We start from the raw sequence: 22,564 nt of genomic DNA, 5'->3' as shown, positions 1-22,564 counted from the left end.
GGCTTCATTATTGAGCTAATTTAATAACGTGGGCGTCTCAGCTCAGGCGCAGAACAGCACATGAATTAATCTCTTGTGTTAATTAAATCGTCTCGGGTTGTAAGTCTCAACAAGAGCTGTTGACCTCCATTAAAAGTGTGTTACACTGGCCTCCAGCTCCCTCGTATCTCAAGCACGTATATAGTTTTTTAAAGCGGGTTTTTGAAGGGCTTCTTTTGTCACAGTTCAACTAATCTATTGCAGCGACATGCATCCGCTAGTCAAGAGGTCTGTTTTCCACAGTTCAACAGCAGTTGACTGCGAGAGCGCGTAAAGATTTCAAAGCCCGCCACAGCTCAGAGTCTGGCAGAGGAGGCAACCCTCACCTCACATCCAGATGGGTATGTGCATGCCGAAGCTGCAGAGTGGTCTGTAGTAATCTGCAGTGCCGTGGCGCCCCCAGGTGGCCGCCGTCGGTAGCGATCGCAATGTGCTGTTTCTGTGTGATGTGAGTGGCAGAATGATCTTTCAGACAATCAGTCGGAGTACTCTGTGGGGTCCGAGGACGAGGACGAAGATTTCGAGGAGAGGCCTGAAGGTAGGCAGCAAAAAAAAAATTAAAATCTAAAAAAAATAAAATAAAATGCTCACCACAACACAACTCAGTATAGATTCCCCCTTTCGTCACACAAGTTCATTTGAATCAAACTGTGCCCGCGTGGTAAGACACTGGAGAGAGAGGCGCGTGTCATAATAACTATTTTATCTTTTTTATTATTTTTTTTATAGGTGGACGCAGACAGTCTCGCCGGCAGATGAAGAACGAGAAAGACAAACCTCTGCCGCCCTTACTGGCACGGGTCGGGGGCAGTATTGAGGTATGACGACCCCCCCCCCCTCATTCTTCATTCTGTAAATTGTACAATTATGGGGGATAATCTGGGGATAAGTAACCGACTTGGAGAGTGTACCTTGAAGCTCATCCTGTGCAATCGTCTGTGTAACAGAATTATGACTTTTGCAATCAGTGTCGTTGACCCGTAGAGCGCCAATGACACGCCGTCTCATGCCGTTTCTTCTCATCGCAAGGTCCTGGGGTTCAATGCCCGCCAGAGGAAAGCCTTCCTCAATGCCATCATGCGCTGGGGAATGCCCCCTCAGGATGCCTTCAACTCCCATTGGCTGGTTCGAGACCTGAGAGGGAAGAGTGAGCGCGAGTTCAGGTAACTCGAAAACTCAAATTATATATATATATATATATATATATATATATTTTCACACAGCGCTTGCCCGCCGCCATCCAGTGAAGAGGTGGCTCTGGGCTGTTTGATTTGCATTTAATTGGTGAGCCCGGGGCAAAGCTGCAGAACGCTCATATTAAGTTTGCAAAGGTTGGACTTTCCAGTTTCACGGGTTACTTCACTTTGGAAAGCGCCAGAGCCAAACATTACACGAGTAGATACTCAAGGAGGAACAAGTAGCCCACAGTTGTGTTTGGTGCATTAAAGCACATGCACTTAAACACTACTATCACTGCTATGGCTCCTGTGATTAGCATACTGCAGGTACAAGTACTACTACTACTGATGATGCTGCCTTTACTAATAAAGCTGGATTCGTACACCGCGGTGTTAATGAGGGGTTATTAGTACTACTGCTATTAATGTTGTGATTGCTATGATTATTCAACTGCTATCAGCACAAAATAAATTGCCTTTGGATTCACGTGCACACTGGCCCTTTTTTTATTCCATTATCACAGTGCATACGTTATTGAATCAAAACTATTTTAAATAGACTTGCCGGCTATTTGCATTCAGCATACGACCTCGAGAGAAGCAAAAGATTTCAACGACTCAACAATGGCTTCATGCATGTGCAATTATTATTGATTGTGGTGTACGGTAGGAATGACACTCTTGTTATTGTTGAGTATTTTAATTATGACACTATTACTACCATTCCGGCTATTAATATGACTCCTAGAACTACATCTACTACTGTAATCTTTCCATATTAATTACTACTTGTCAGATAATAATATTAATAATAATAATAATACATTTATTTATATAGCACCTTTAAAAACAGAGATTACAAAGTGCTCTACATATAAGCAAGGTAAAAACAACATCAATGCAAGTAAACATTTCAGAAAATACATGAGGCAATGAACACAATAGAGGAATAGAAAATTACAAATACAAAATAAAGCAGAACAGACAAACTAAAATAGGGGAAACTGCATAAAAGGACGACATCACTTAAAAGCAGTTCTATAAAAATGGGTTTTAAGAAGTGATTTAAAAGAAGCTACTGATTCTGCTAGTCTTATCCCCGCAGGTAGGTCGTTCCAAAGTCGAGGGGCTCTGATGGCAAAAGCACGGTCACCCTTTGATTTAAGCCTCGACTTTGGAACGGCCAGAAGGGCCTTGAAGGGCCTTGAAGGGCCTTGAAGGGCCCCACCGGAGGATCTAAGGCTGCGAGCTGGCTCATATGGGGCTAACATTTCAATGATGTAGCTTGGGGCCAGACCCAGGCGTGCTTTAAAAGTGAGCAGCAAAATCTTAAAATCAATTCTAAAACTAACAGGGAGCCAGTGGAGAGGCCAGGACTGGAGTCATGTGAAGCCGTCTGTTAGAGGCCAGGACTGGAGTCATGTGATGCCGTCTGTTAGAGGCCAGGACTGGAGTCATGTGAAGCCGTCTGTTAGAGGCCAGGACTGGAGTCATGTGAAGCCGTCTGTTAGAGGCCAGGACTGGAGTCATGTGATGCCGTCTGTTAGAGGCCAGGACTGGAGTCATGTGAAGCCGTCTGTTAGAGGCCAGGACTGGAGTCATGTGATGCCGTCTGTTAGAGGCCAGGACTGGAGTCATGTGATGCCGTCTGTTAGAGGCCAGGTGTTATTGTTTCCATTTTCTTTCCTTTCTCCTACAGTCTCTTTTAAGTTCTTTGGTGGATTTATTTAGCCAGGGCTGTGGTGTTCTGTTTAACTTGTTGACCTTGTAGGGGGCAACAGAGTCCAGGACAGTGTGACAGGTGTGATTAAAAAGAGAGACCAGCTCCTCAGTATCAGAATGTGGATTAAAAGCAGTTAAAGAAGCAGCAGTAAAACACTCTGAAAATTTGCTAGCAGACATAGAATTAAAAACCCGGCAACGGGAGGTGTACTGTGTGGGAAGTTGGGATAAAACCACACTGAATAAAATTGCTGTGTGATCAGACACATCCTTAATTTTATCTTTTTTTTATTACCTTAATTAGATCACCACATGACAGCTCTAATTACAGCTAAACACTATCAGACAATTACTGATAGTCCTCATTTTAAAACTAAGACTGCTTCTGCTACTTGTGGGTTAGTGTGACACGATGTTATATCAAACATAAAAAAAAAAACTACAACACCTATACAAAATGAAAAGAAAACCACTAGAAAATAATTCATACATTATACTTCTTTCTATGTACTTTTAAAAAAAAAGTGCTTCCTCTACGAGTGCCTTTTAACATACGCCGTTAGTGCTGGTAGCCACAGAGGAGTCACCCGTTGTGCTTGTTTCCCCCGTCAGGGCCTACGTGTCTCTGTTCATGAGACATCTCTGTGAGCCGGGCGCAGACGGAGCCGAGACCTTCGCCGATGGAGTCCCACGTGAGGGTCTGTCCCGTCAGCACGTTCTCACCAGGATCGGCGTCATGTCCCTTGTCAGGAAAAAGGTAAACCGGTGATGCGGCCGTCTTCTGGAGCGCTGTGAGATTAGAGAAAGTAGGTCATCGTCTCTGGAGTTTGAGCTTCAGCTTTACAAGTTTGTGTGTAAAGTCCAAGAAATGTTTTTAGTAAATTGCAGTTTCGAACTCGGGTTGCAACGTGAAAACTTCATAAATGTGTTTTGTAAATTGGTTGCGCGGAAACGTTTGTGCCGCCGGCCAATCAAAAGCAGTCAACGATGCAAACAGGAAGTCACTGTAGAATCACGAACTGTAGCATATGACGCTAACGGCTAAGCGACGTATTAAACATAACTACTAATCCTTTGTAAATGTAGGAATGAGTACGATGGAGTTCTTCCTCACCCCCGAGTTGAGGAAAGTAAGCCATCGTATGTAAGAATAGAAGAACATTTTATCACAGTTGTCCCGATTCCCTTTTTTACTTCTTTTTCTTTGTTAGGTGCAAGAGTTCGAGCATGTTAATGGCAAGCTGAGTTCCCCAGATCTGATTCCCATCGGCATGGAGCTGAAGAAGCTGACTGAGAGTTTATCTTCTGACCCCAACACCCCCGTGCCAGCCAGCCCCGTCGCTACGCAGCCGGGCACGCCCGTCCCACCAGGTCAGAGCGGCGTGTCGGTGCTCATCACGGTTTCCTTTTTAGGTGATGGACTTCAAAGTTTGAGTTGTTGTTGTTGTTGTTTTCTGGACTGCAGAGAAGACCGAGTCTCTCTTGGGTACCACTGAAGACAAGGAGACCACAGAGCTAGACAGCAAGAAGCCGTCAGAGCAGGACGTGAGTCTTTATCTTTTCTGACGCTCTCCATCACTGTCATTCTGTTGCCCTGTGTTGTCTCATCCATCCTCTCTTCACCGACACTCATCTCATCATCCTCAGAGGACGCTTCTGTCGAAACCTAGACCCCCTTTCAACTCGTCTCTCTACCAACTTCTTCCTCTTTCTCCTCCCTCTTTTTTCCCCACGTCGGTTTCTTCTATTTTTTTCTCCTCGCCAGTCCTCCGGTGCGGAGCAGCCGGCATCCGTACCGGAGAAGGCGTCCGACGGCGAGGAGAGCAAGGCCGGCTCGGAGGAGAAAACGGCAGCTGAGAGGGACCGAACCGAGTCGCCCTCTGCGAAGGCCGAGCCGCCCGCCAACTCAAAGGAGTCCGCTTTGAAACCGACAGAACTACCGTCCAGTCAAACCTCTCCTCAAGGTCAGTGGTGCATGATGATGTGCTTAAAAAAAAATGGTCTGCAAGGTTGTTCTTTCTTTAATTGAGTCTTTTTCTTTGTTATCCACAGCGGACCCCTGCAAAGAAACAGAGAAGTCCTCAGAAAAAGGGGATACTGAATCCCCTCTGGCAAAAACTGAAGACAAGGAAAATAAGCCAGGTACACATGCTACGAATCCTTTTTTTTTAACGCAAAAAGGAATCTTTAGTGGTCGTCCATCATATAGATATATGTCTGCTCTGTCGTTTTTACGGAGCTGTTGCAGACGATTTGAAGAGTGAAGATGCATTAGAGGGTCGATTGAACGGAGACAAAGACACTTTGGACGAGATGGACGAGAGCAGGAAGGAGGACAAAAACGGATACAAAACCAAGTTCATGTTTAATATCGCCGACGGAGGCTTTACGGGTAAGAAAAAGACTTTTTGCTTTTCATCCTTCGCCCCACAAATAAATAAAAAAACGTCACCTGCAGCAACAGCTCGTATATATGAAGGGGAGGAACGAAACAGAGCTGTTGAGACTAGTGTCTGAAGTGACAGCAGAGAGACGCGACTGTTGCGATGCTTCTCAGAGAGACAGAGGAACACACTGCGAGAACAATGAAACAAATGCCAGGAGACGTATGACGGCACTGGGAAAATAAATGGGTATAAACCCCTCCGTTTAAATGTCTAAACACCCGTTTCCAGCTCGCTAGACTAAAAGAACAGCGTTGAACTCCTTCCCGTCGGCATGTTGTGTTTGGCTCCTTACTAATTCCCTTGTTTCCCGAAACACAACTTTGTCCCGCTACAGGTTGTTTATCTCAGGCGATGAAAACAGCTGTGTTTTGTCATGAATCTTGTTTGTGTTGTTAATGGGCTCTTGCTTCTCTTAATGTGCTGGAAAACATCAGTCTGTGTGTGTGTGTGTGTGTGTGTCAGTTCACACAACCCCTTTTTGTCTTTGTCCTTTTTTTTCTTTTTTCTCTTCTCCCGCCGGCAGAGTTGCACACCTTGTGGCAAACGGAGGAGCGAGCGGCGCTGTCTTCTGGAAAGATGCACGACATCTGGCACCGGCGCCACGATTACTGGCTCTTAGCCGGCATCGTAACGTATCCTTCAACAGATGTAGCTCGGCATCTGGCAAAGTCTTGTAATTACTTATGATCGAGTGGGGGGGGGAAGGGGCGAGGAGCGACACAGATAAATCTTTAGTTTTTATTTGAGGAATCTTTTTTCTTTTTTCTTTTTTACGAGGCTCCACGGCCGCCAATTCGTTTTTCCCCCTTTGACCTTGAACCTTCAGACACGGCTACGCTCGTTGGCAAGACATCCAGAACGACCCGCGTTACGCTATTCTGAATGAGCCCTTCAAGACGGAGATACACAAGGGCAACTACCTGGAGATGAAGAACAAGTTCCTGGCTCGGCGCTTCAAGGCAAATCCCCGAGTCTCCCTAATTAAAAATGACTACCGAAGGCTGAAATAATTCACGGATTTAAGGATTTGTTTTTTTTATCCGAAAGGCAAACTGAAACACTCTCTCTCTCTCTCTAGTTGTTGGAGCAGGCTCTGGTGATCGAGGAGCAGCTGAGGCGGGCGGCCTACCTGAACATGACCCAGGATCCCAGCCACCCGGCCATGGCTCTCAACACTCGCTTCTCTGAGGTGGAATGTCTCGCCGAGTCCCACCAGCACCTGTCCAAGGAGTCGCTGGCCGGGAACAAACCTGCCAACGCCGTGCTGCACAAAGGTCTGTGGGCCACGTTCAAAAATAGCAACGGGCATAATTATCTGAATTTCTGCCTCACCTGGTACACTCGGGGGAACAAGTAATCCTGCACCAATGACATTGAAAGGGCAGAAATACTGATGTGAATGTTTGTCGAGAACGATGTCATTGCTGGCAGATGCATGAAACATTCATTACAGAGGCAAGGACACTTTATTTATAGTTTATTATTTCGCTGTTGCTGTATTCAGAAAAAACGACGATACATTAAAAACTTTTTTCGGGTTTTCTCTTCATTTCATTTTAACGAGGGGAAAAAAGAAAGAAAAAAATCAATACAGTGCGGTGATTTGCGGCCGGAGCACTGCAAACATGTCAAATATCAAGTCTTCTCGTGTAGCGGAATCATTAAAGACGTTTTTTTTATTAAAAAATAAGTGGAAGAACGTGCGCGTGCACAAAGAAAATTTATAATGCCAAAATCGACCCACGTAGAGAATTCTTTTTTAACATGTTTAATTTATCTCTTTGTTTCAGCCTCGAGGATTTTCTTTGTGCGGCACGTCAATATATATTTTGTCACGTACTTTTCACACATATTTGTACACTTTTCCTTCTTTCGACATCAAAGTAGATTTATGACCAACAAACAAAAGGCACCAACCACTCAAGTTGTGATTTATATATTTATGAAAAACAACAACGCACCAAGGTGGCAAACATTATAACCTATTATTATTATTACTTTATTATTAGACATCCAACATTTCAAGGAGAGCATTTTCACATTTTTTTCGTGTTGTCAATTCGTCACGTGCGTTGTTTCGAGACACGGCGGAACTAAAATGACCCTATTTCAATTGAAAGCATCTATCCAGACGGTAAATGGTGCGTGAAGACGTTTCCATCCGACAGGCAGCCAGCAAAAGACCCCGTTTGACACAGTGGCTTCATTTTGAGTTAATTTGACTCGTGTTGACAGCGATTAGTGGGATGGAAGTTTGGGAAGAGGCCAAAAGACTGAAATAAAACGGAGGGCGTTAAAGTGTTTGAAAATGTTGTTGTCTGTGACCCTTATTGATTCATCTGTTAGTGGGAAAAATTGTTATGGCATTTAGTTCCTGGCAGTTGTTAATTTCAGGCTCTGGATCACACATTTAATTTACTTTTTCTTTTTTGTTTTCCCAAAAAATTATTTGAGGTTATTTACACTTTTTTAAAAAAATTTAAGAAAAAAATTGAAAGAAAAAAAATGATATTTTTCCTCACAAAATTATACCGCATGTGCAGGCTTTAAATAACTTTTTTTTTCTAATATGGTGTGTGTGTGTGTGTGTGAGTGTGTGTGTGTGTGTGAGTGAGAGTGTGTGTGAGTGTGTTTGTGTGTGTGTGTGTGTGTGTGAGAGTGTGTGTGTGTATGAGTGTGTGTGTGTGTGTGTGTGTAGCCTCTTAGGGCTCAAATGCAGCATTCATCTTTTTCTAAGTACAGCAAAAAGGGTGGTCCTCACTCCCAATGTGAACTGTCTTGGTCCTCACTTCCAAGTTTATGCAGGAACGTGTGTGTGTGTGTGTGTGTGTGTGTGTGTGTGTGTGTGTGCTCTCGCAGTGCTGAACCAGCTGGAGGAGCTTCTGAGTGACATGAAAGCCGACGTGACCCGACTGCCCAACATGCTGTCCCGGATCCCGCCGGTGTCGGGCCGCCTGCAGATGTCCGAGAGGAGCATCCTGAGCCGCCTCACCAGCCGGGGGAGCGAGCCCCCGCCGCAGCAGGTGAGGAGCGACGCGGTGGTCCAGAGGGTCGGAAAAAAAAATAATCTTAATTTCATGTTACTTTCATCTCTCCGGCACCGGCTCGCCAGAGTCATACGCGCGATCATCTTCTTTTTTTTTCTTCTTTTTTTAAAGCGATTGCTGTGCCAACTCATGTCGTAACCAGGGAAACGGTCGGCAATCTCACTCGCTCTTCTAGTTTTTTTTCTTGTTTTTTTCTTACTTTACCACCGCAGGATGAAAACCTGCAATGGACTAAAACCTGCTGTCACTGTCCTCATAGATCGTTCTCTTGTTATTATTATTATTATTAGATTAGATTTTTGCTTAATTCATCCCCAGGATCCCCACATTTCTTGAAGCAGCACCAAAACATTTTTTACAAATATACAATAAAATAAAAAATAAAAAATAAAATAGCAGGGCATATTACATTTAAGAATTTAAAATAATAAAGGAAATGAAAAATAAAATTAAAATTAAAGTGTAAAAATTAAAGTGTACACAGTGTATAAAGTGACAGATATGTATCTGTCCTATTATTGTTATTATTATTATTATTTCGTGCAGCGGCGTAACTAATGTTTGATTCCCAGCCTTTTAGCCAGGGGGGGTTCGGCTGCTCCCAGATGTACAGCGGCGGCTTTGGTGGAGGATTCAGAGGACCGGGTGGCCAGCCCATAGTCAACTACAGTCAGATGCCTCTGGGGCCCTACGTCAGCGGTAAGCAAATCCACGTTTACAGTAAGACGTTGATACTGTTGTGCAACTTAAATTCATACTACTCGCTAATTGAAATGAAGCCGTCAGCCGATGTGAATAAATGGTTTTTTTAAGAGGGCATTTCCAAGAAGTTGCACACAAAAATTGATAGATGAGAATGTGGATGGTTTGCTAAATTGAAGAAAGAAAAAAAAAGACAACTTTAGCTTGTCGGCATGTGTTGATCTTTTCTGTTTGCAATGAATCTAAAACACAGAGAAAGCCAGACAGGCCATGCAACACCAGCATTCAGACATTGTTTTGAACAAGCCCCCCTGGTGAGCCAAACTTATTTGAGTAATAATTCCAATTCCTTTTGTTTTCTCTTCCAAACTGTCCTATCTATCACAGCTAACAGACCGACGTCCTTATTCAACTTTGACCTATCTTACTTACCTTAGTTGCACACACAATGAGGGTTTGCAGACGTTTTGGGTATGCTCACTTTCAGTTTTGTTTTTTCCTAATAAGATTCTGAAGTTACTGTGCTTGTGTTCTGCTTGAAAAACCACTGAATGAAAACATTTTTTTCACGTGTCATAATAATTCTCACTGCAAAAATATCAAAATGTCTGTTGGAATGAAACAACCTCTCTCCTCTTCAGTGTCCTCCAATGGCCCTCCACCCCCCACAAGCCATCTGGACAAGAAGTCACTTGACTCCTTGAGAGACGTGGCTACGCCCGACCTCAAATCAGGCAAACCTAGTGACGTCATCTGTATTGAGGACTAGGCCAGCTCTGTAAAACTCACCTGAGGTTAGAAACTCCCGGGGGGTGATGGAACCCGGCGTGGATGACGGCCCCGCCCATCTCTTCTGCCACATCCTCCCGACTTCTGATCTAACTTTTCTTTTGTCTTTTTTTTCTTAACGCAGACGTATCTATCTTAACAATTGCACTTTTATCTTTCGAAAGGATCCCCCACAGAAGTATTTTAGTAGATGTTTGCTTTTTGTTAACCTGTTCTGGGGAGCTAAGGGGATTAGGATGGGGGTTGGGGGGGGGGGCTTTTACCTGAAATAGGATTTTTTTATTTTCAGCCTCGCGTTGGCACAACGATGAGTTTCCAATGCTCTTCATCGGGGCTCATTCTAATCTTGGAATGTGTGTTTTGTTGGCACCAGCCTCGACTTTTTCCCCCCTCCCCCCCCCCCGTTGCTTTTCATCATTCTGCCTACTCACTGTACACTGTGACTGTGCCCCCCCCACTGGAGCTCGTTTCCCCCGCGAGCTAAGGTCATAGTTTGATGGGATGATCCTTTTCTTTTTGTTTTTTCCAAGGGCCAATATTGTTACTTTAAATTAATATTTTTGTTTTTGTCATTCATGTAGTAACCAGTGGATAACAATATTTGATTTTGAAAGCATCAAAAACTCATATCATGTATGCAGTAGCTGGACACAGTCTGTCTGAATCCTCTAAAGACTGCCCCCCGCTGGTCAATTGGAGAAAGTGATGTCCAGGAAAAAAACCTGCAGCTCCAGTAACCTGCTAAGGAGGGGGGGGGTTGGCTTCTTGTACTGTATATACTCAGAGACTGCTGTTTATTTTACCCCACATAGGTCTACTCATAGTGAAAATACGTAAAACACACACACACACACACACGCGCGCGGAGGAAATCAGAAGCCCGGCTCGGCGTCGCACGGGAGGATCGAGCGGAGACGAGATGAGCTGCGGGAGTCTCAAAAATGATTATAAAAAACGCATTTCAGGAGAAGTATTTCTGTGTATGGTACAATATTTGTGATTCTTATTATATCTGAATGTTAGTAGTGGCTGTAGAGCTTAACCCTGGGGCCGTGTGACCAGTGGGACTGCACTATAAACAGGAGCTCACCTGGCCTCCATCCACATGCAGGGCTTCAATGTTCAGGCCCAAGAGTCCTGAGTGGAGAGAGTGGTTGTTTTTCCTACTCTTACTTACATCGCGGGGACTTTCCCCCTGCTCCCTTTCATTGTTAGAGCTGAATAAGAAACATGATGTGCTCATAGCGCGATGTCACTTTAAGTCTAGTATCTGTCGCAAAATGAGCTTTTTTTGCTTCTCTTTATGTTAAGGTACGTTAAATTGCATTTGGTCACTTGGTGCCATTAAAGATGATTAGAGGAGACGAGTATGATTTGTGCATTTTTACTCCACACCTGCTGGGAATGTCCTCTGCGTATCAGAGTGTCGCACAGCATCGTCTCTTTGGACGTCCAGTCTCCTCATGTTGCGCTCTGGGCTCTTTCGAGAGAGAGAGTGTGTGTTGCTGCCTACTGCTTTAACCTGGTGTGAAGACGCGTCCGCATGATATATAGCCACATATGTTGTCCGTCTCATCTACGACTCTTATGTGCTAAAGTGGCGGTCCACCACGTGAAACGGTTGTTTTATAAATTGAAGATTACTATATTTCCTTTCTTTTTTCTTTTCTTTTTTTTTAACGAAGGCATCGACTCAAAGTGCAAATTTGTTATTGACCATGTGTTATGTTTTATTTGTTGTAATTTTTTTTCAAAGACGAGTGGCATTACCTGTTTGTATCGTTATCGCCACTGACGGCACTTATTTGACTTTTTTGGGGACGACGATTGTGATTGGACGAATCTGAAACTGAAGAGGTCGTGTTGTACAGAGTTGGTGAGCGTATTTTTCTTACTCTCCTTTTGCAAAACTTCAAATGGTAGTCCCGAGGTGCTCTCTTCCTGACCCCCCCCCCCCCCCCCAACCTCTCTCACATCATGTCTCAGACCACGTGCTTTAACTTGAAAAACATCATCGGACTGATTTATTTTTTAAAAAGCTGCCATTAAAATAACCCTTGAAGCGTTTCTTCCCCCCCCCCCCCCGCGCTCTTCTCTTCGTATTTTTGCCGTTTTGTTCGCCGTGTTTCTGTTCGTGCCATCGATTACTTGACCGTGACATGTATTAGGGTTTGCTCGACAGATAGAACCTCAGAAACATGTAAATACTTGAAAGATTTTCCTTCTTTTTTTTTCCAGAGATGAGTCCATCTCGTACAGATTTATGTATCAAACTGAAAGAGAAAAAAAAAAAAAGAGAAGGAGATGAATGTCTGCCGTAGAACTGCAGAGTGCACCGTACGTGCTCATTAATCAAAATCATGTGTGTGTCCCCCCCCCCCCCCCCCTGTTTTTCACGCTCTGGAGCGACGACGCCACGAGACAAACGTCGAAAAACACACGACACTCCGATGAAATGCAATCAAACTGAAGTCGGTATGAATGTAATGTCTGTTAGAAGAAGAAGAAGAAAAAAAAAAAGGCTTCAGTCTAATATTATAAATATGTTAACAATGTATGTACATGCTTATTAACATGGCTTCAAAAGCTACCAAAAGACCCTGAGAAAAGGCACCTTTGTTGCAGCGAATGCACAGCATGTGAAGCGTTTTGACGGTTCACTTGGGGGGGGGGGGGGGGGGGTATCTAGCATTTACAGACAATGAGCTCAAAAAGCTGTGTTAATGGTTCTGATATTTGTGCTGTATAGCATTTGAATGAAAAAAAAAAAGAAAAGTGAATTGTCATCTTTTTATTTGTATTCTGTGTATTTGTTCAATGTGTTTTAATAAATCTTCTGGACAACAAAGCGACACTGTGTGATTGTCTCTGGCGGAGGATTCGCCTTCGTTGAAACGTGACCTCGTCGCAAACTGCACGAGCCAGCATTGTTGTTAAATGTGATTAGAGGTCGGAAATGGAATCGGAGGCCGAGAACTCCAGAGAAGACGAAGAAAGACAAAAGTTTGAGAGACTCAATCTCAAAAACCTGATTATGCCGCCACAGCACAAACTCATCTTTCCTTTCCAGATGTGTGACGGCGGCCTGCACGACCTGGGCTACCTGGTTTTATGTTTCCCCCCCCATGTCCATTGTTTTATATGAGCTCGATGTTTTTGTTCATGAATTGATTATGTTTGCGTTTAGGCTCCGAGACATAATTTCCCCCTCGGCACAGTAAAGTAAAAACAAAATTGATGATCTGAGGTAGCTGCTGTGTAACTAAATAATTGACCCAATGAGAAATTAACCAGGCAGCAATCAAATGATGATTAAAAAAAATGATACAAGTACTTTGGCCAACATCTGACCCAAAGTAATAAACCAAACCCAAACTAAAAGGGTCGTTAAATAGATGTTTCTCCAGCATCTTTTAGGGTTCTGGGGGATAATTTCTCTCCATTTATTACTAGGTTTTGCACACCTGTAAAACTTTAAGATCTTGTTTTAATATTTCTTTTTCAAGTTGGATACCAGAGTGGATAAAGCCACACATTAACGCAACCAGCTCACATAGTTAATAAACAGATGATGGCATATACATTAGTTTGTGCCGCTTCAGCATTTATTCAATCATTATACTCAGAGTTATAGCCCACGTTCTCAGGATACATGATACGATATATAATATAATACTTTATGTAGCGTAGTGTGTTGAATAAATGAACGAACACTACTCTTTCAGCTTCTCATGTGCCGTGTGTTACGGTTTTGTATTTTCATGACTTGTGGGGACTTAAATCTGTTCACACAGTTACATTGTGGGGACTCCCCTTCTATGCGGGGACACAATGCATTATAACTCATTACAGTTTAAGGATTGGGTTGGTAGTGGTGATGGTTTGGGTAACTCTCCAGGAAATTAATGTAGGTTAATGTAACGTCTCCCAAAGTCAGAAAAACACAACTGCATGTCCCTGCACTGTAGAAAACTGTTAAACTTTAGGGTGAAGACTTGGTTTAAGAGTTAGGGTGAGGATTGGGAATAGTGGTGGTATGGTATGGTAAAGCTCCAGGAAATGAATGTAAGTCGATGTAATATCATGAAAACCACAACTCTGTTGTTTATGTCTTAAAATTGACCTCACGAGACTTTTTTGATTCAAAACATTTGTCTTACGTGTGAATTATTATTTTTGCACTGAACAAAGTATCAGCTTGTCTTTAAGTTTGATCAAATGTGTCACATGTTTTGCTCCAAATTATTTGGTTCACCACCATCTCTTTTTAAATCTCTGCCGTGAATGAGAAATTCCACCAGCTGACTGCAGTACAGTGAGAACAGTCAACTTCAGTCCCACGCGGAAGTGCTGCAAGAAAGCCTTGCCCCTAATTCCTTTTGTCCGGCCCACTTGTTCTGAAGGACTCCCCTGATTGGTACATACACGGCCCACTAGGCTTTTCATTGGCCGCATGCTGGACTTTGTCACTCTCCCATTGGCCAGCTGTGTTTGTTAGCTCTCACCCTGCTTTGTGCTGCTGTCTGGCCGGCAGCAGGGGTCTGGAGAGTGGGAGGAGGGAGAAAAACCAAAGAAAGGACAGAATACGACTGGAGGGGCTGAGTGGGGGGAAAGGACCCATCTCAAAAAAGAGAGGGACAGAGGGAGGAACACAAGCAGAGAGAGAGAGAGAGAGGGAGGGAGGGAGCAGAGAGGGTTACCTCATATCGAGCTGCTAGTGCACACGGTGCAGGGGAGAAGTTGTGGGAAAGTAAACAGCACAGGAGAATTCCAATCCCTCGAAGGAGACCATAAAGATGACTGGACCGGACCCGGTAGTGTGGTAAAAAACTGTGATTTATGGGAGGCTACCAGGATTAAAGGGTCACCAGGGAGTGCCTGAAGCTTCCCAGAGGACATACAGCTGAAGCCGAGGAGGTGAGAGGCGTGTATATTTGCTGTCCCTCTAAAACACTTTCCCCTCTTTACTCCCTTGGTTCCTCCTCTTTCTCTCTCCTCACTGTCAGCTCTGCTAGCATGTTGCAAAGACAGTAGCTTTGTCCACAGATGGAGTGCAGTTGGGGGGGGGGTGGTGGGTGTGCTGGTCGGTGCCTCTCTGTCTCAGTCCGACAGCTATCGGAGCAGCTGAGAGGACAAGAAGAGGAGGAGGAGAGGATGGGAATGGCTGATACCCGTGTGGCCCTTGAGCACACACCATCATGGACGATTACACCCGAGTCTGCCTCGGAGAGCCGGCGTGGCTACAGGCCTTGTTATGGTAGCAGCATTGCCTGAGACAGGCACCAGGAAGGATGAGTGAGAGATTGGCGGCTCATCCACAGACACACACACCTCTAGCCGGCTGTTTTTTTCTGCCGCACTGCACAGATCTCCCACAGCCTCCGGCTTTAAAAAGAGATTCCCTGGCCCTGCACCGGGCCTTAACCATTCCCCTTTTGACGGTTGCTTCCCGGAGTACAATAGCCCCTCCCAGGATGGATTTCATGCTGCTTCTGTGCTCTGAGCAGAATAGAGAGACGAGAAGAGGGGTGAGGGGGAAGCTAAGGGACCTCTGACCAAGTCATTTGCATTTTAAGCTAGGGCACTGTTTCTGCCTCACTTGCCGGATGTCCAAGAAGCTCCATGGACTCACTGTATCAGATTTTGTTTCTCCTTACTCACAGTCCAGCACTTCCAACAGACATTAACAATCCATGCATGCATGGCCTGCCCACAAAGGCTTCCCTCTCAATGGGAATCCCTTCTGCCACACATTCACCCATGAAAACTTGCACTCACTCAGTCAAACATACACATGCAAGGCCATAGTGCACTATCAGCCACTTGATAGTGGTGACACACTTCCACATGTTTATGGATAGTTTGGGATAGTTGAACAATTAACTGACTAAGGGATGTTTGCAAGTAGAGGCTCAGCTGCAGCATTTTGTTGTGCAACGTGTCCTCATACAGCGGTTCATACCATATCTTAGGAAAGAGTTAATTTTTGGGTTTTCCTACGGTAGTCTAGCAACACGTGGGAGTTTCCGCTCGATGCATGATTTTCAAAATAAACTGCCGTCTTCACAGGAAACAACTTAGTTAGGTTTAGGAAGCCAAACTAGTTTATGAGGCTTAGGAACAGACCGTGGTTTGGGTTCAAATAACCACGTTGTGATGTTACAGAAGTTACATGACAGAACCCTCGTTTCACATGGGGCACAAACTAAGTGAAGAACTATTTTCTCTTTTTGTTTGACCCCTTCATCTTCAACTCATTCACCATCCTGTGAGGGTTTTTGAGGCCCTTATACTTCCTACTTCACGAGTAATAACAAACTAATTGATATCGTGAGGTATCTAGGAACTGCAGCGCATTCATTTTCGTTGGTAAAGCTACAAACGCCATCTGAGAACCGCCTGTGTGTCGTCACACTCACGTTAACCAAACAAGCTAACGTGACCTTTTATTTCAAGGCCAAAGCAACTCAACTGCCCTTTGTTTGAAGAATAATCATGACCTCATATCTTGAGCATAAACTTACACTGAACTGCAGGTAGTTGGCCAATATTAAGAGCACTAAATGACTGAACGCAGGAGTATATTTCCATAGGTGATATCTGATTTGACCCGGCAGCCATCCCTCTTTTGCTCTGCTGAGAGCGAAAAGCAGGCCTCGCTACCTGAGTCTGTACATCAGACGAACACGACGACTGATGCCAGAGGCAACAACTGGCTGTGGGAACACGAGAGTTTAGTCACTGCACCTGCCAAACACTGAACTGACAGAGGCGGTTTTCATCAGACATGTTAGATGTGCGTGTGGTTCAAATAACGATTGTTGTTCTGAGTCTCCGTTGTTGTACTTTAGTAGTGATTCTCTTTGTTGTAACATCAGGCTGAATTTTGGAGATGGAGGAAGCTCATGTCTTCTTAGCCCTCAAAGAAAACTTCACACTGGAACTTATGGTTTTGAATGTGAAATATATTTCTTAAATTATTATAATTCAAAATATGTTAACCAGTTTGGTCTTAGTGCTAACTATTTCTAATATGCACAAGGATCACATCTACCATATAAGGACCATCACACAAATTGAGATCAATACTTGTGGTGAAATGTTACAGTTTTTGACCTATAAGCAAACACTGGACTTTGCCTCTTTTTTAAAAATAAAAAGCCTTTACTTTCAGATTGTAGATAAATGGATTTGTCACTCAACTTATTTATATAAAGAAACACATAGCAGGGGAAAAGCATCCTCTGTGAACTTGAATATATAAAAGGGGAATTCCACAGACACACATAAAGGTGACTGCGGTTGCCTTGGGGATAACGAAGCCTGTGAAACATTTTTATTATAGTTCTTCTGTTCCTGGAGAAGCTGTGTCGCTTCAGAGATTCTCTCGAAATAACCACGATAACATCTCGGCTTGGGGTTGGAACCTGGAGATGTCATCCATGATCTATTCTGTTGGGTTACAACTTGATTTCTTTCAGCCTGAATTTGTTCACATTTGTGCAAAATGGCATCGTTTAAAGTAAGCAGCATTAGCAATTGGTTCCTATTTGCAATTATCCTTTAATATACATCTACAACTATTAATTAATGGATTACCTTGATACTAAACAGAACTGAAAACAATTTGATGATTTTCAGACAAGTTCTGTGGTTATAATTAACCTATTTTTTCTATGATTTCTATGATTTTCTATGATAGATATCTATCAGATAAAAGAGAAGAGTTTGGTGGTTGCACTTTCCTAACAAGTCTGCAGATAACACAAGTATCTGCAGACCTTTGAGTAACTCCTGACTCATTAATTTCTGCTGGCTGTCAGGAGAGACCGCAGCAGCTATTAAACTTATCCTCCCCTACATAAGTTCCTGTCACAGCCTTCAGCCAGTGATGGATTAGCTAATCATAGCAATAATGCAAAAAGATGAGGGACCATAATGAAAAAATAAAATACTGTACATTATAACGGTTTTGCACAACGTTGTAGTTGAAATTAAAGCGGTGGAGACTGAGTGAGATTGGTATTGAAAATCAAAAAAGTAAGATGATTGGCATTGATCAACAACCCAGTCAAGACTCTCAAGATAACTAATAAATCCTGAAACACAAAGTGAGAGTAAAAAGGGTGGTGCAGGTCTTGAGCCACCCGTTGCATATTTTTATTAATGCAAAAAAAGTGGGGCTGAGAGATGAAACCATGCCAACTTCCGTATGACGAAAGCCCCGATGCAGCGTCGACAAATACATATGACGGCTACAGTAGCTTGTAAAATAGCGATATGCTATGGGGCACAATCGAGAATTACACCCAGCATTCCCTCCGCCTCACTCCACTGGGAGACGACTCAGCCGGGAGAGCTGGTTAGCGTGAACACATGGCGAAAACAGTTAGCAAACAAATGTTAGCTAGCTAACTAGCCTGTTCGCTAAACATCATCTACACTCTCTCAAGGACATTGCTATCGCCGGATCATCAGTCATTAACACTTATTTACCAGAAGTTGTCGTGTACAGATAGCTGGATTTCCAGGACACGGAAGGGAGAGAACAGAGTTGTGTTGTGCTGTGGAGGCGAGGAGCGAGGTCTGATTAGAGGCCGTTGACATTCATTTATTTCATGACGTAGATTAGTCACAAACGGTCGACTTTATCTCATAAATCGCCACGCAAGATTACGGCTGATTTAGAACAGGAGATGGTGTTTTCAGCAGGGTTTTTTTAACCACGAAATGCAGATTATTTTGAATAAATTTGATAAGAAATGTCCATATTTACACCAGCATGTCATGTTGTTTAGTTTATAGCTTTAAAGACATGTTTAAGTGTGCAGTTACTCTTTAACTCGTCGTATGCTGGATATATAGTCATTTTTCTTGATACATTGTCAGGTTAACACATTCTCATCTGCTCAGTGTTTGTACATTGTGCGCTGTGAGCACAAATGCCAGATGGGAGGTGGAGGATACTCCCACTGTGTCCTTGACTAATGTGACACCGCCAGCACATCACTGCTGTTCTCTACAGCAGAGGGCATATCAAGGCCAGATAGGGCTCCTGAGTGAATAACATGTCTCTGTATGTCTTAACAGCGGCAACATGACGGCAAACCTGCGGGAAAAGTATCTCAAATATGCCCAGACAACCTTCTGATCATGTTGTGTTTACAGTGTGACATGATAATCCACGTGGCCTTTGGCACAGTCTTCAGAAATTCATTTCAAGTGAAATTTAAAATATTCATCACATTCGCGATATATAATGCAATAGGCTTCGCTTCTTCTGTGTTCTAAAAATCTTTGGAAAGGGGCAACGATATGTTTAAGCGAAGCCATGTAATCCACAAATGTCCGTGAACAGCCTCCCACTCAGATTGCCTTTTGACAGCCAAAGGAAGATATATTCCATCTGTTCTCACGGAGCGGTTTGCGGTTCCTAAAGTGGCCGAGTCGTATATATCTCTTGATAGGATGTCCTCGGGGAGGCTAAAGGAAGAAGGAGCGCCTGGAGCAGAAACGTCTCCCCCTGGCACTGTTTGCGGTTGTCGATGGTCGGCTAGTCTCTCATTGTCTGCTGAGCGTTTGTGTGCCATTCCCCGTTAAGGAAAAGGGGCTTAAGTAGCGGTGCTCCCAGGGACTTTTTGTTAGATTTTCCAATGCTGTTTATTCAGTCGTCACCAGCTGCTGCTCTCTGCCGTTTTCTATTGATATACCCGACTGCCTCAGACCAATGCGGTTGGTCAAACACAGGACTCTGTAAATGAGTGGCTGGAACTAGATGTGCGGATCTCATCTTCTTTTTATCAAATTACCCCTCCTCGCTGCTTTGTGAAAGGATGCAGATCCAAGAACCGGGACATTTAAAACAAGACTTGCTCCGGGTTTTCAAAGATGTGACCTTGGGTCCCACGGATTCTCATAGTACTCATAGCTCACTTTTCCTCTCTTCCTATAAAACAACCCTCCACTCATTAGCACATTTGGTACACAGCGTGAGAGTTTTCAGAGCTCTATGTAGGTCAGGGATAGGGTGTGTAGGAGTTGGTTTCATCTCTTTTCCGTGATGTTTTCTTATTTTACACTCAAGAATAGCTTCCACGCAGCTCCACCCTCGGGGCTCTTTATTTCTCTAAGCTTGGTTGCCTTTGATGGCTTGTCCAAATGCCTCCCCTCAAAGAAAGTTGCTCAGAGTACCTGTCGTTTTGATTCTGGGGAGGTTCCAGTTTTGTTTTAGTGTGATCAAGCCTGGACTTTGCACCAGCTGTCTTTTTTTTACTGATATGAACACATCTATTATATAAAGTTGACCAAACTTTTTTTCTTGGTAGCCCATGGCAACCCAATTCACAAATTTATGAAATTAGTAGCGAATTTGCCCGTGAATAAACGTTGCTGACCATTTTTACTGCCATTTCCATTTCTAATATTATCTTGAATATATAAACCCGCCGTTTCAAAGAGATTTATACATTTGATGAATCACAACTTGGTTTTATGCATGTGTTCAATACTTTATGAATGCATTCAGGGGGCGTTAACACGCTATCTCATCCTTTTCATTTTCTCTCATCAGTACAACAAACACAATGTAAGCTACCCTTTTTATATTAGATTCACGTAATCTACAGTTATCAGAACATTCAGGCTCCCTCATGTGGATCTGAGGTTTACTGTGGATAAAAATGTTGAATAAAAGAGGAAGAAATTCTGCAAATTAATATTGCGATCCTGATAAAATCTCAGTGTTTGGGAATGGCCGATGTGAAGAAGATCTTTCATCTGTGGAAGTACAGTAGCAATAACTTTCAATAGAAATCTCCCACTGATGATTTTTTTTATAATGTCCATTAAAAGGGGATGTGGCTTTCTTCTGACAAAAATCCTCCTTTTCTTTCCTCCTCCACCATAGTTTCATGAGCCATGACCCAAACGACCTGTGAGCTAATCAGCACTGCAGTGACGAATGTACAAACAATGCTCTCTGAGGCTGAGCTAAAAGTTTTTCCCTCCACAAAAGAGTCTTTGTTGATTCGACCAATGTGTGGGCCGACTGGAAGAAAACTGTGCTCGTGGTAGAAAGGAGGTGGCTGGGTCCGAAGGCTGCAGTGGCAGATCATACTGTTTAAAGCGCAGAGAGACGGTTTCTAAAGAAAAAACACGCGCTTCGCAGAACTGTTTTTTCCCTCTGTAATTTAAAAAGGAGCTGTATTTACCTTCTGAACATTAACATAGCATTAAACAACTATTTGCTACCTTAAATTACAGTGGAGCAACGTCTACCTGAGCAGAGAATAACGTCGTTCTCCTTCTTGCGTGTGTGTTATTATCAGAGCTTCTCTATTGTTTCTTGCCATAGCCGAGCCAGATTTTAGTGCATGTTAGTGCATGTTAGGGTGCCGCTCAATTGGTTCGCTCAAGGCTCGCCCACAACGTCGCGGTAGCGTAGGCGCCACCCTCCGGTTCCTCCTTTCAGGTAAACACTGTTAGCTCTGTCAGCACTTCCGCCATTGTTTGAACTGTTGGCACTGTTAGCACAGTTGTCTGTGGGCCTCCGGCTGTCCGTCGCCATGTTGAGAGCCGTTGAGAGGCAATCAAAATGTTCCCTCTTGAGTATCTTGCGAATTTAAGGACTGAAAAGAAAATTCAAAACCAGCGTTATTCCTGAACAACAGTGCTAGCAAACATGCACGAACTGACATCATGCCTCTGTATCCAGGCGAAACTACACATGCTGAAAGTGAATTTGCGGCCGCCTTCGCTCCATGCTGTCATTCCCCCCCAAAGGAGCCCAACAAACTGCCCCATCAGGCCAAAGAACAGTTTGATGCCGATCCAAATGCAAAGCAGATGCTGGGTCCATTGAGCGGTACACTAGTGTGCACACAAACGTCACAGAAAGCCCCCACTTAGTGTAATAATGAAACAATTACGATGTGCAGCAATGTGATGCCTTGAGGGCTTGTGTGTCTTGGAAAATATCTATTTTATTTGAGAAAATATGTCGACGATAAATCTAAATTTCCATGACTACAGCTGACGAAATCACTGCAAAACACTTTATGTAATACTCGACTGTGTGGATTTTTCATTAACTTTTCATCAACTCCTTAAATGTCTTGTCTGCTTTCTTACCTGTTTTCTTTGATAAGACCAGATGAAATTAGCCTCTTAGATAATTGAGGTCTGTAATGTTAGGGCACATGTTTTCATAAGCGGGTGTGTGTGGATATCTTAATTAATCTGCCACCAAGCCTGGTCGGACTTTTTGTCATGTTTGTTGTGACAGGACGATGTTTCTCTCTCAGTGTATAAGAAACTGGGAGTAGTTGTAAGTGCACATTATGTCAATTTTAGTCAAACAGTTTGAAAACTTTGCTAAATTTTTTGTGTTTTTATGCACTCGTAAGAAAACATTAAGTTGTGAGCACACTTTTGGGTTCAGAGTTAATTTCAGTACAGTGGTAATTAGTTTTTTATTAAACTTAAAGATCTATTACAAGCGGCTGTTTTTGTTTTTTTAATTGCTCACACACTCCGGCTCATTGTGTTAACACTTCACACGCAAGCCAAATAAGACAAAGCACTTGGAGATTAACACAAATTTGTTTCAAAGGTAGAACTCTGCAATCAAATCCCAACAATC

General features: G+C 43.4%; 2 protein-coding genes across 2 annotated transcripts in view; both read left to right on the top strand.

The window, feature by feature from the left end:
- Positions 1 to 9,904, top strand: part of chd5 (chromodomain helicase DNA binding protein 5) — a 39,476-nt gene extending 29,572 nt beyond the window's left edge. The window contains exons 25-39 of the mRNA XM_034533265.1: positions 512 to 577; positions 769 to 857; positions 1,024 to 1,202; positions 3,552 to 3,696; positions 4,151 to 4,310; positions 4,405 to 4,484; positions 4,705 to 4,903; positions 4,992 to 5,081; positions 5,188 to 5,331; positions 5,910 to 6,018; positions 6,213 to 6,345; positions 6,465 to 6,660; positions 8,246 to 8,436; positions 9,006 to 9,132; positions 9,777 to 9,904. Coding sequence (XP_034389156.1) covers positions 512 to 577; positions 769 to 857; positions 1,024 to 1,202; positions 3,552 to 3,696; positions 4,151 to 4,310; positions 4,405 to 4,484; positions 4,705 to 4,903; positions 4,992 to 5,081; positions 5,188 to 5,331; positions 5,910 to 6,018; positions 6,213 to 6,345; positions 6,465 to 6,660; positions 8,246 to 8,436; positions 9,006 to 9,132; positions 9,777 to 9,904 — 2,036 coding nt within the window. The remainder of the gene's footprint in view (positions 1 to 511; positions 578 to 768; positions 858 to 1,023; positions 1,203 to 3,551; positions 3,697 to 4,150; positions 4,311 to 4,404; positions 4,485 to 4,704; positions 4,904 to 4,991; positions 5,082 to 5,187; positions 5,332 to 5,909; positions 6,019 to 6,212; positions 6,346 to 6,464; positions 6,661 to 8,245; positions 8,437 to 9,005; positions 9,133 to 9,776) is intronic.
- A 4,553-nt stretch (positions 9,905 to 14,457) lies between these two features.
- arhgef10la (Rho guanine nucleotide exchange factor (GEF) 10-like a) overlaps positions 14,458 to 22,564 on the top strand; it is a 93,997-nt gene continuing 85,890 nt past the window's right edge. The window contains exon 1 of the mRNA XM_034533264.1: positions 14,458 to 14,841. The gene's annotated coding sequence lies outside the window, so the exon portion shown is untranslated. The remainder of the gene's footprint in view (positions 14,842 to 22,564) is intronic.

The sequence above is a fragment of the Cyclopterus lumpus genome, chromosome 5 (assembly GCF_009769545.1).
Source record: "Cyclopterus lumpus isolate fCycLum1 chromosome 5, fCycLum1.pri, whole genome shotgun sequence".
Taxonomy (NCBI): domain Eukaryota; kingdom Metazoa; phylum Chordata; class Actinopteri; order Perciformes; family Cyclopteridae; genus Cyclopterus; species Cyclopterus lumpus.
Note: the sequence above shows the minus strand (reverse complement) of the source record. Positions and strands in the feature narration are given on the sequence as shown.